Source organism: Trypanosoma equiperdum (genome assembly GCF_001457755.1).
Source record: "Trypanosoma equiperdum strain OVI genome assembly, contig: ctg_266, whole genome shotgun sequence".
Taxonomy (NCBI): Eukaryota; Euglenozoa; class Kinetoplastea; order Trypanosomatida; family Trypanosomatidae; genus Trypanosoma; species Trypanosoma equiperdum.
Window position 1 is genome coordinate 57,070 of NW_027124161.1, and position 12,041 is coordinate 69,110.

The 12,041-nt window shown below is 45.2% G+C and overlaps 3 protein-coding genes across 3 annotated transcripts in view; all 3 read left to right on the forward strand.

Annotated features, from left to right (window-relative positions):
- TEOVI_000099900 (tubulin-tyrosine ligase-like protein, conserved) overlaps positions 1 to 1,089 on the forward strand; it is a gene marked incomplete at both ends in the record, with an annotated part of 1,881 nt that extends 792 nt beyond the window's left edge. The window contains one exon of the mRNA XM_067224308.1: positions 1 to 1,089. Coding sequence (XP_067080409.1) covers positions 1 to 1,089 — 1,089 coding nt within the window.
- Positions 1,090 to 1,672: 583 nt separating this feature from the next.
- Positions 1,673 to 6,121, forward strand: TEOVI_000100000 (uncharacterized protein; the record flags this gene model as incomplete). The annotated part of the gene is made up of 1 exon (XM_067224309.1): positions 1,673 to 6,121. One exon carries the CDS (start codon positions 1,673 to 1,675, stop codon positions 6,119 to 6,121), a length of 4,449 nt encoding a protein of 1,482 aa, XP_067080410.1.
- Positions 6,122 to 7,384: 1,263 nt separating this feature from the next.
- On the forward strand, positions 7,385 to 10,975 carry TEOVI_000100100 (phospholipid-translocating P-type ATPase (flippase), putative; the record flags this gene model as incomplete). The annotated part of the gene is made up of 1 exon (XM_067224310.1): positions 7,385 to 10,975. One exon carries the CDS (start codon positions 7,385 to 7,387, stop codon positions 10,973 to 10,975), a length of 3,591 nt encoding a protein of 1,196 aa, XP_067080411.1.
- Between the last annotated feature and the right edge of the window lie 1,066 nt (positions 10,976 to 12,041).

Genomic DNA, 12,041 nt, shown 5'->3' on the forward strand with positions numbered 1-12,041 from the left:
CCATCGTTGGTGAACCGCAGTTATGTGGTGCAGGAATACGTGGATGACCCACTGCTCTTGGAGGGGCGTAAGATGGATCTTCGCCTCTACGTTGCTGTTACTAGTTATGACCCACTTACGGTGTACCTTCACGATGAGGGATTAGTTCGATTAGCCGTTCAACAGTATAACGAAGGCGCACCCGATGAGGCGACCCGATGTGACCCTGTGGAGGTCTCTTTGTCTCATTTTGACCCATTTCGTGACTTGACGAACTACTCAATTGGACGTAAGTGGGTAAAGAAGGGGAAGCAATTTGGATCTTCGGAAGAGAACTTAGAAGATGCTGATCTCATTGCAAGTGAAGAAAGACGTGATATTCAAGCACTACATTTGAAGAAAAGCATGGAAGAGCTTTGGAACCATATTGATTCGCTATGCCCTGTAGCACAACAGCGGTCGGTGTCAACAATCTGTGCCACGGAGCCACCGAAAATGCGAACGTCTGACCATGTGTGGAACAGTATTGCACAGGTAATCGTAAAAACACTGTTAGCTGTCAAATCAACAATGTCGAAAGGAGTTAAAAGCAATCTCTCACCTGGAAGCTTTTTTGAGTTGTACGGTTTCGATATGATGTTAGATTCGAGTCTGAAACCATGGCTTGTTGAAGTCAATACGCTACCATCTCTCGCCAGTACATCTACATTCGACTATACCGTTAAAACCAACATTATTTCTGACTTACTAAATCTCGCCATGATCGAACCTTTTGAGCGGCCCTTGGAGTGTCTCAAGGGGGTAATTGACGAGCAACGTCTACACTCTATGGGATTGTGCGACTCTCTTACGTTAGAAGCTGCGGAATCGGTGCATCGTTGGAAGGGCCATCACCGGAGCCATTATAATCCCACACAACTGGGGGATCTGGAGAAGAGGGAAGAAGTGTGGTTGCGCCTGCAGGATGAACTGGCGTACTGCCGCGGCTTCCGTCGAATCTTTCCGCCACTTCTCACCTCCCACTCAACATCTTTTCCTCTAGCTGATGTGGATGTCTTAGCACCGCATGTTAATTTAACCAAAGCCGATATGTGGGCATTGGAGGCTTGATTACAAAAAAAAATGTTTTCACCCTTGTATAAAGCGATTCTGCGGGAACGAAAAGGGGTAGCAGCTGATCTTTCTGTGGTGTTATTTGGTAATGAGGTTACTATTTCATAGAATATTTAGATTTACGTGAAGTAGTAGTGAATTATCGGGTTCGCTCATTTTTTAAGGGGAGGAAAGAGGGGTGCCACAAAAAAAACGTGTAAAGACGATTTTTTGATACATTTTTTTTTTCACGTTAGGGTAACGGAGGGGTGTGAACACACTTTGTACTTTAAATTTCTTCGCACGAAGAAAAAGGTGATACTCCACTGCTTAATTAAAGTATCAGGGACGTAATTATTTGTAAAGTGAATGATGCGTGGAAGTGTGCCTATATGCGGATCCGTCGTGTTGGACGAACTCTTTCGTGGCTAAGCATACCCACAAACGCCCATGTTCATATTATGTTTGTTTATGATTTTTTTTTCAGAATTAAAGAGGAGGAAAAAACGTTAAATATTTGTTGTCTTTTCTTTTCTTTATGTCCGTGCTTGTGCGAAGGTAAGTACTGAAACACTGGGCTTGAGGAGCAATTCCACAGCCTATGGATGATTCGGATCCCCCACGAAAGTCATTGCGGGGGATGACGCCTGAGGAAGTTGCCGAACTTCTCGCGGAGTATGGCGCTAGCGGCCCATTTGATGATCTGCTTGACATCCAAGCTGTTTCCAATAGTGTCTTTGACTATGGCGGCCGAGACGTTTTCCTCACAGGAACCAACGCGGAAACGGAGGCTGAAGTCGAAAACGATGCCGATGGAAAGAAGCCCGTTGCTTCTGATGTGGATCACACATGGCCTCTTGAGTCTGTAGTGATGCACTATACAGACATTATATCTTCGTCCACAGCTCAACCCCTTTTGGAAGAGGTGAATAAATTGCTTGGGGGTGAAAGTTCTTCCGTATCACTGACGGTTGGACCCGTTGATGATGGTTCGTTAAGGTATGGAACGCGGAACGTCATGGATGATGGTTTAGGCATTGATGATTTGGATATGTTCAATTTGACGCGTTCATGTTTACGCTCCAACGACGACACAGAACTCTTAAAGAAGCTTGATGGAATGCTGGAGGAAGCAGATCGCTTTCTCGCAAGTCGGAAGAGGCAATATATAGATCCAATGGATGAAACATTCTTGATGGAGAGGAATCGTGCATTTGAAGAAGAGGAGCGCCTGTGGAACCCAGTTCAAAGGGATGATGACTCTAGTGATGATGATGATGATGATGATGACGGCAGTGTAAGTCTCTCAGCAATTAGGGCTATTAGAGCATTTGGAGAAGAAAGGAAAGTGATCGATGAAGAACGTGATTATGAAGGGGGGGAAACACTTTTTTCCTTTGAGTACGGACCCACACTGGAGGAACAACAAATTCTGTTGGAATGGGACAACGCAGTAAGGGATTGTGAAAAGCGAGCAGAAAGTGTCACCCAATTGGAAGTGGACCCTAATTATGCACCAAAGTTGATACGTAATGGAGGCATGCCAAGTTCTGCAAGTGCGCTTGATTTAGACACAATTTCTACCGAACAAGATGAGAAAAAAATGTGCATACATGCCTCTCCTGCTTGGGAGGAGGAACAAGCGACGGTACTGCAATCCATTGCAACTATAGAGGCGAGGGACAGCGACTTAGAGGCAGCTGCATCAAGGCAGCTGGAGTTGCATCATCAAGAGCGTCAGCAGCAGCTTCAGCTTCCACGAGCGAATCATGGTAGGCTTGTGTTTGAGAGTTTCACAAAGCGGGTGGATGATTTATTACCCCCAGGAGAACTGGAAGTGCAGATTCGTGGTATTCTTGCCATGGAAGGAGAAAGTGTAGACGTGACAGCGGTTGGGGAGCGGTGTGTTTCTAGCGCGGAACGGAGTAGAAAAGTGGCTGGACGCGAAAGCTTTCGGCTCATATGCGAGGAGCGGGAGACATTGCTAATGGGAAAAGAAGACCTTAAGGCCGCCCAGGAGTGGCGACGTCGTCTTGAGGAGCAGGAAAATACCTTGGCGAGCGCGATCGCAGACTTTATACGACGCGAGGAAACACTGCAAAGACAAATTGTCGAAGAGGAAGAAATATCCTTTCAGCAACTTTGTGGGAAGGAACGAGATGACGTTGCAGCGGTTACTCAGGTGCAAGTTACTCGCCAGCGGCAGGCACTGGAAGCAGATCTCGGTCGGGTTATGGAGGAGCATGAACACATCCGCTGTGAAATAGTTGCAAGGGAGGAGGAGGTCGCTGGTGAAATGTATCAGGAAGCACAACGTGCACTTCAGGGTCTTCGATCCCTGCGCAAAAAAACCTTGCAGAAAATATCAGATTCAATGTTGGGCTGCAGCAATGGCAGTATGGAAAGTTGTGGTAATCAGAATCACAGGATTCTCCACACTCGGAATATCGCCACGTTCACAACGGAGGCATCGTGGCGACGCTCGTCTGAGACCCTAAAGGCGTGTGGTGAATCCTTATCTGCTCTAAAAACAGGTCTGGCCGCTCAACTTGGTATTGGCAACTCACTTCGCATAAAAATGCTTTTAATGGAACGATGCTTTGGAGAGAAATGGTTGAAAGAGTACCATCAGGATATTAACGATACTTTGGACCTACTTAAAACTCAGTTACGTGCTGATGATTCACATTCCTGTCGAGTGGAGCCACCACCGGGAAGCCGACCCGCAACGGCAGGCTCTTCCAGCTCCCTCTCCACTGCAAACAATCATTCAACACCATTATTGGGCGACAGAGACACGAATTTAAATGGTCATACAAGTAACTGTTTGAATGCTCAACTTGCCAGGCGGCTTCAGCCTCTCGCTTTGGGTGGTGGGAGGCTTGATGCTCGTGATGTTGCGCAGCGCTGTCACTCGTTGTCTTTTGCTTTGGAGCACATTTCTGATATCGACTTCTCTAGTCTTGCAACTCTCACAGTGCCATGCGCAGAGGCAGGTTCCACATCGATAACTTCTTACGTGAAGGAACTCGACTTGGGTGGTAACGCGCTCCAGCAGCTACAGCTTGATGATGCGTTGCGGGTGTTTCCCTCGCTTCGTAGCCTCAATGTAAACGATAATAAAATCCGTGATATTAGGTGTCGCGTCGCGCCACTCCGGGGTGTTTCAGAGGCTCAAGCGAACTCCGTGGCGCAGTCAGCGAGAGTTACGCGTCTAGACATATCTGCAAATGCGCTTGATAATGTTGAAGCTGTGGGTAAACTCCTCTCGTACCACCTCCGAACGCTGCTTATATTCTCTAATAAGGTGGAATCGTTGTTGCCACTGGCTCAGTGCACGCGCCTTGAGTGTTTGGAGGCGAGTCGCAACTTGGTCACATCGTTGGTGGAACTTAAGCAGCTCCGCCTGCTGCAAACTATTGACTTAAGTGACAACCGTATCGAAACCATAGATCCCATTGCTCATCAAGTGTTGTTGCAGAACCTATACTTGTCACGAAACAAAGTTCGAGATGTTCCGCCCACGCTATCGCTTGGTTTTCTCCGTCAACTCTTTTTAAATGGAAATGCTCTTGTTGCATTATCTGACGAGAGCTTCTGCTGGTTTCCCCTGCTAACGGTGCTTCACGTGGAAAACAATAACCTACGCGATGTGTCCGGGCTTCGGCACTGCCCACGGCTCACCACAGTAAATCTTTCGTTCAACCAGTTGCAGCGCATAGAAGATCTGCTGCCGCTAACGGCATGCCGGATGGTACAGGTGCTGTCGGTGAATGAGAACCCCTTTTCAGCAAGGCAAATGGACGATAACAGTTTGGGAAAGAATTTGGATAAAGTTAGAAACAAACTGCTTGCGTGGTTTCCGCACCTTTCCGAGTTGAACAATGAAAAGGTGTTGGAGGGGCACCGTCAGATATCTGAAACTGAGGAGTTCTCGTCTCTTATGCCGTATTGTGTCGCTCGCCGGCTCCGATGGAGAGTCACAGAAGATAAACCCGCTGACATGTGGGATTGGCCAGTGTCTGTTTCAGCAGATCACATGCGTCAATTCTGCGGTCTCATGAGTTGTTGGGGTTGCGAACGAGGCCCACTCGACACCTACGCGGATCTGTTCAAAGCTTTGGAGAGCGACATTTTTCTTACCTCTATGCAACGCGAGCAGGATGATCTCTGCACCATACGTAGGCGCCGATATCATGATGCGGTAAGCGTAGAGGAAGATTTAAAAAAACGATTACGCGACTCGAAGCAAAGCCTTAATCCAATAACACAACGTCTTTCTGACAGAGTGGAAGTTCGTAACCGTCGTGAGTCAACAAAAATGATGGAGCAACACCTAATTCAGATGGAGCATGTGCCCCGTGTGCGAGGGAATATCCATATAGTCGACGCTCTCTACACCCAACGGGCTAATGCTTATAAGGAAATGAGAGCGAAAAAGTTCATATGCAACTGGATGTACGGTTGCTTCCTTATAAAGAAGGCCAAAATGGAACTAGAAGAACTAAGGAATTCCTACGAAAATGTTCAGAGGCGGCGCCTTGAAGTGGCTGCACGTACCATCCAACCGCTGTGGCGTGGGGCTGTTGTTCGTTCCCGCCTCAAGCGTATTATGAAGTCTAATCTGGAGGATGATGACGATAATTTTAAGCCGGTATCTCTTGATTTCCTCGATGATGCAACAGCTGAATACGACGGAGTTGGCGCGGTTCTTCAGCGCGTTTTGGAGAACCGCGGAGCGGAACTCAACATCACATTCGATTGTCATTTAACAAGTTTTGCAAATAAGGATGTGCCACCTCGTACGAATTCTGCGGGGCAGATTCGTGTCAGCAATACACACAAGCTTTTGGATACCGTAAAACGTCCGGACAGCCAACCGCAGGTGGAGCGTGCACCACCTTCGAACGGCGGCGATGATTTGAATGAGTTTGTTTCCTCGCATTTTGAGCGAAGGCAAAAGAAGATAGAACGCTCCCGACGAGAAGAGATGCAGCGAGAGTTTTTGAAGGACCCTCTCAGAATCAAAAGAGAGCTCCAGAGAAGGTGAAGGGAATCCATTTGTTAGGCAACGGCAGTTACTGAGATATGGTTGGCGTGTGTGTGTGTGTGTGTTGTGGGAGGGGAGACAAATTCTTTGTGACATGCGTGTCAGAGCTGCGGTTCACGTGTCTTCACTATAACCTAGCTGAGGCGATGGGAACATATTGAATTCCATTTTGTGCACTTCTATAAAAATTCAGTGTATTGTTTCCCGTTATTTTTTTTTCTGCTTCTCATACAATATGATTTCCAAGCGTACGCTCGAGCATTTACCCTTGTTTTGCGTGTGGCTGGTTACGTTGTGCAGGTTTGCTTCTTTGCCTTTTCCCAACATTCTATTCTTAGAGAAGTTTGGCAAATTCTTAGGGTCTTACTTCCCGCATGTGATGACTGACATCTCGTTGAAAGGATGCCAAAAGGGAACATAAAAGGGAAACGTAACGGGAAAGAAGCGGTGTATCACATGTTCTTGTATATATATATATATATATATATATATATATACATACATGTGTGTGTGTGTGCGGTGTCCCATATCAAATGGTCATGAATGCGGTTCTCGAGTATGGGGATATTTTTGTTCGCCAAATTTATCCCTTTTTCTCTGAAGGGTACTAGAAGAGAGCATCAATTAACTGCTTATTTCTATAAGATTCATAACACCCGAATGTTATCTGTGATGTGGTTGCTTTTTTTTTCTTGTAAATATCATGGAAGTCTCTTGGGATATGGGAATTCCCAAGGGAAGTAAAAAGGTCATTTTACCTTTATTATCCACGATGTTGTCGTTTAAAACGTTCGTGAGGTTGTAACAAGAGAAATTCGAGAAAATTCTTATGATCTCCTCGCCATTGTCGTTGATAGTGTGGTGTACTTCAATTATATATATTTTTGAAGGTGTGTGTGTGGTTTGTTTTTAATTAGCCTTAAAAAGGTAGGAGACTTTTGTTTTTTCTTGCATGACACTGTAATCGTTGTCAATGCCATGAGTGCCCTTGTTTCCTTTATTACGTTTCATATCTACTTTTTTGTTTGTTTTTATTACTATTCTTTATGTTTTGTAGTAAAAGTAAAGTTCACAGAAAAATAAGTATCGGAACGCAAATATCTTCTGTCATTAGTATTCGATTCTTTGACTGTGCTTGCCTTTTTTTAAAAAAAGAAATTGCTGTTTGTCTCTTGAGTACGTTATTCCTGCACTCTTGAACCTGGGCGTTTGTTGCAGTTTACGCCGGTACGGTGCGGAGGTGGTGGTTGACACGTCTGTTCAATGCGAATCGTAGCTCCGTTGGATGGTTCGACAGCCGCGGCGTTTTGCGATAACAAAGTCACGAATAGCCGCTACACCGTTTGGAATTTCTTGTTTCTGAACTTTTATGAGCAGTTTCGGCGTCCGGTGAACTTTTACTTCTTACTTGTGGCATCACTAAAGTTTATTTCCATCGTTGCTCCGGTCAATCCGCTTTCAACCCTACTGCCACTGGCACTGACGTTTTCCCTCACTGCAATAAAGGCGGCAAGGGACGATATTAAGCGTCATAAACAGGATGCCATATACAACAAGAAAGAACGGAAAGTCCTCAACAGGGAAGCAATGACATGGGAGACACGCACGAACCGCAGCATTCGGGTTGGAGATGTGATCCTACTTCGCGAAGGCGAAGATATTCCGTGTGACGTGGTGGTACTGGCTGCAACGAATCCTATAGTGTATATAAGGACTGACAATCTTGATGGTGAGCTTGATTTGAAACCGCGGGATGTTGTTGCTCCTCAATTATCCAGTGATCACAGGGGAGGCGACGATGTGCCCAATGCCATTGCTCATCAGTTGCTTTCTGTTGATGATAGCTGTGCATCGATTGTGGGAAAGTTGGGCCAAATGCGCGTCACGTGTTCTGATCCCTCCCCTATGATCAACTGTTTCGATGGGGTTGCAGAGTTCTTTTTCTCCAGATCACCAGCGGCTGAGACTGTGGCGGCGAATAACAGCGCTCCGATGCGGGTTTCCTTATCTGAGAACAATATTTTACCTCAATCGTGCGTATTGAAGAACACAAAAACAGCAATTTGTTTAGCAGTATATACGGGAGAGGATACTAAATGCTGCTTGAATAAGCGGAACCCAAAGGTAAAGTGGGCCCAAATCGACCAAGATATATCAAAGTATGCTATTTTCGTCTTTATTTTCCAAATAAGCTGTGGTTTTTTGTTTGGGGCTGTAGGTTACCTCATGAACAAAAATGTGGAAAAAACATACTGGTACCTTCCGATGACAACGGGTGAAGATGGGCTCGCCTTCGGCATTTATACTCTTCGTTTTTTCCTCTTGACAACCGTTTTCATACCAATTTCATTCAAATTCGTTACGGACATGTCCAAATACTACTTTGCATTGGTTATTGAAAACGATGTGGCCATGCACCACGATGGTGAATGGTGTAATGTGAGGAACTCCAGCATTGTGGAGGACCTGGGGCAAGTGGACTACGTGCTTTCGGACAAAACAGGTACGCTAACGCAAAATGTAATGGAGTTTCTGTTTGCAACGATAAATGGTGAGCGAAAGTGCCTGGCGCCAGTAGAAGCGGAAGAGGTGCAGGTCTCTTGTGGAGAGCATGTTCTACACTTCGGACGTGTTTTGTCGTTGTGTAACACTGTAGAAGTTGTCTATGATGACGTTAGCCAAGAGATGACTCAGAGTGGCTTATCAACTGGGTGTGGTGCAGTAGGGACGATGCGTTATCAAGCAGCATCACCAGATGAAGTGGCACTGTGTAATGGGTGTGAGAAACTGAACGTGAGACTCGTTGCACGGGATGCGACCACTGCGGCGGTGGAGGTGAACGGTATTAAGGAGGAGTGGTTTGTTCATTATGTGTTTGCGTTCGCATCGGAGTTCAAGACAATGGGTGTTATTGTTGAGGAAAAAAGCACCAATGCGATATATTACTTCGTAAAGGGGGCGGATGACCGCATTCTTGAGATGGCCCTCGATGAGAATTCTTCCACTGGAGGGCCGCAGTGGGGTAAAGGGGAGCGAATGTCTTCGAAAGCTGCCATTCTTGCTGAAGTAGAACATTATGCGGTGTTTGGTTTGCGCACGCTTCTAGTCGCTGAGAAGCGCCTAACAAGGAACGAGCTTGATGAGTTTTTGGAGAAGGTGAGAGAGGCGGAACTTTCAATGAATAACCGGAAGGAGGAAATCTATAAGCTGCGTTTGGAGATGGAGAACTCCGTGACTATCTTGGGTGTGACCGCCATAGAGGACAAGTTACAGGATCATGTGCCTGAAACCATCCGGAGTTTCTTGCAAGCTGGTATTAAGGTATGGATGCTTACTGGTGACAAGGTACAAACAGCTGAACAAATTGCACTAACCTGTTCTTTGTGTTCACCCGGTGATTGTGTGCTACGTGTACTCGCAGATAAGTTAGATGCCTTTGAATCTTGGGAAGGGTACATGGAATCACTTCTGCAGTTCTCAAAGGGCGTGATGGCGGATGTACAGTATGGTGATGCTGGCTTCCCAACAGGGTCTAGTAGTGATCCAGCGGTGGGTGAAAAAGCGTGTGCGATGGGGGTGATGCAAAAACGAAACGGAAGTGTGACAACAGAAACAAATGAGAGTGCTGATGTGAATCCACTGTCAACCGGATCTTCTTACGTGTTAGTGATAGAAGGTGGTCAGGTGCTTGAAAGAATCCTGACGACACCATCTCTGTTGAAGTTACTAACTGAGCTGAGTGAAAACTGCGCCAGTGTTATCTGTGCACGCACGACGCCCAAGCAAAAGGCAGCTGTCACGCGCCTCGTTCGTTCCCGTGGATTCATCACTCTTGCAGTTGGCGATGGTGGTAACGATGTGGCCATGATTCAGGAAGCGCAGGTGGGTGTTGGGATTACGGGGCGGGAAGGGAAACAAGCGGCTCGTGCAGCGGATTTTAGCATTTCTCGATTTTCCGACCTTCGATCGCTTGTTTTCGTTCATGGACAGCTGGCATACAACCGTACGGCGTTCGTCATTAAGTATAGCTTCTACAAGTCGGTATTAATTGGCATAATTCAATTGGTGCATAATATCTTTCACACCCATTATTCTGGTGGTAGTTTTTGGGATGGTTTTGGACTAACTCTTTGGAACGGTCTGTATTCACTTCCACAGACGATGCTCTACTGTCTTGATCGAAAGGTTCCACGAAGAGTTCTTGAACAAACTCCTGCTCTCTACAAGGTGACCCGCAGCGGTGTGGATCTGGGTGTTTGTCAGTTTTTTGGGTCGTTCATTTTCCGTGGAGTGTTCCAATCTATCTTGGCTTATTTCCTTGTTTTAAGTGTGCATGGGACGGGATTCGCCTCCCCAAATGATGCTGGTCAAAGCGCAAAGGATGTGGCATTCACCCTAACATATGCCATTTTAATCCTATTGCAAGTGGTAACTGTCCTCATGGAATCACACACTGTTACGGCATTAAATGCGATTTTTATCTTCGGAATGCCAGTAGTATACGTTGCAGCCAACATGATTTACTCTTCCCTAGAGAGTTTTTATTACTACGGTGTGTGGAAGAAAACAACGGATATTGTTTCATTTTTGACATGTATTGCAGTGGTGAGTGCCTTGGTTGTTCCTGTGCTTGGTGTCTTGACTCTTATCAAGATTTGGCGCCCCGATCCGCGAGATGTTATGCGCTCGGCAGAATTACGACGTCAAGCGAATGACCCATTGGCTGTGGAGAAACGAGCGAGTGTCTCGCGTCTCTCCCGCTGCTTATGGTGTGTCCCAGAGGAGCCATCCACGTATGTCACAGTTGTACTTGCAGATGATGAACTGACGATAAGGAACGCAAACTCTGTGTAGAAACCGTGGTTTACGTTTCGTGGAAAGGAAAAGGGATAATAGTGATAGGGCTTCGTTTCGTTACATTATTTTGTAACATTCTTTTAATAATTTTGCTTGGCGCCCCCTGAACCACCACCGCTGACTCTACCTGTGATTTCACACTTCGGTTTTGCTCAAATTTAAACTCGGTGCTTTTACCTTTCTGCTGTCACTCCACGGCTCCCTGGTCTAGCGTTTATTTATTTATTTATTTTGTTATAGGAGGTCGCACTATTATTAGTTGATGATCGCTTTGTTTTTTGATTCCTGGTTGATACTGTTTAGTGGCGTCATCATCTTTGATTCCTTGCGGTTTACTCTTTTGTGTTGTATTCTTTCTGTTGTTTTTCTGCTTGATTTCCTTTGGTGCACTAAAAAGAAAGTAAATAAACAATAAAAAAGGGGTCTCTGAGGATGCTAATGGTTGTCATTAGTTGAGGGTAGTGAGGGAAAATTAAGGAAAGCGAGGAAAGAGAATGTAGATGAATGCAATTCTTGCTGTTAGTTTCATTATTAATATTATTATAACAAAAAAAAATTGCTACATAACCGTCTATTCATTCATTTATTCGCCTGTTTATAGCAAATTTACGTGTATTTGTCTATACATGTGCAGAAAATATAAGTAAGTTAGGAGCAGGAGGTACAATAGCAGAAGGGTTTTGAGAGGAAAAGCACTGGTTTGATATAGCATGCCACGTCGTGTATAAGGATAAATAAAACTGAAAAGTGCAATCGAATTAGCGGGTGGATAATGGTGGAATTTTTTTAAAAAAGAGAAGAAATAGTTGTCACGAACATTCGTCTTAACCTTTTTTAAAAAAATAAATAAAAACTCCCTTTTTCTTTCTTTATTTTTGTTTCTACTTAATGTTGATTATGGTAAAGTCAGGTTTCGTTTTGTATTGCATCCGACGCCAAATTGCCGGTGAACCGGAAGCAAATAAACATAAACATACGGAAATAGGATTCTGAGGTGTAAGAGGTCAAGGTGACGAAAGAGATAAATATATTTAAGTGGGCAAATTGGTTCTAATTGTGATAT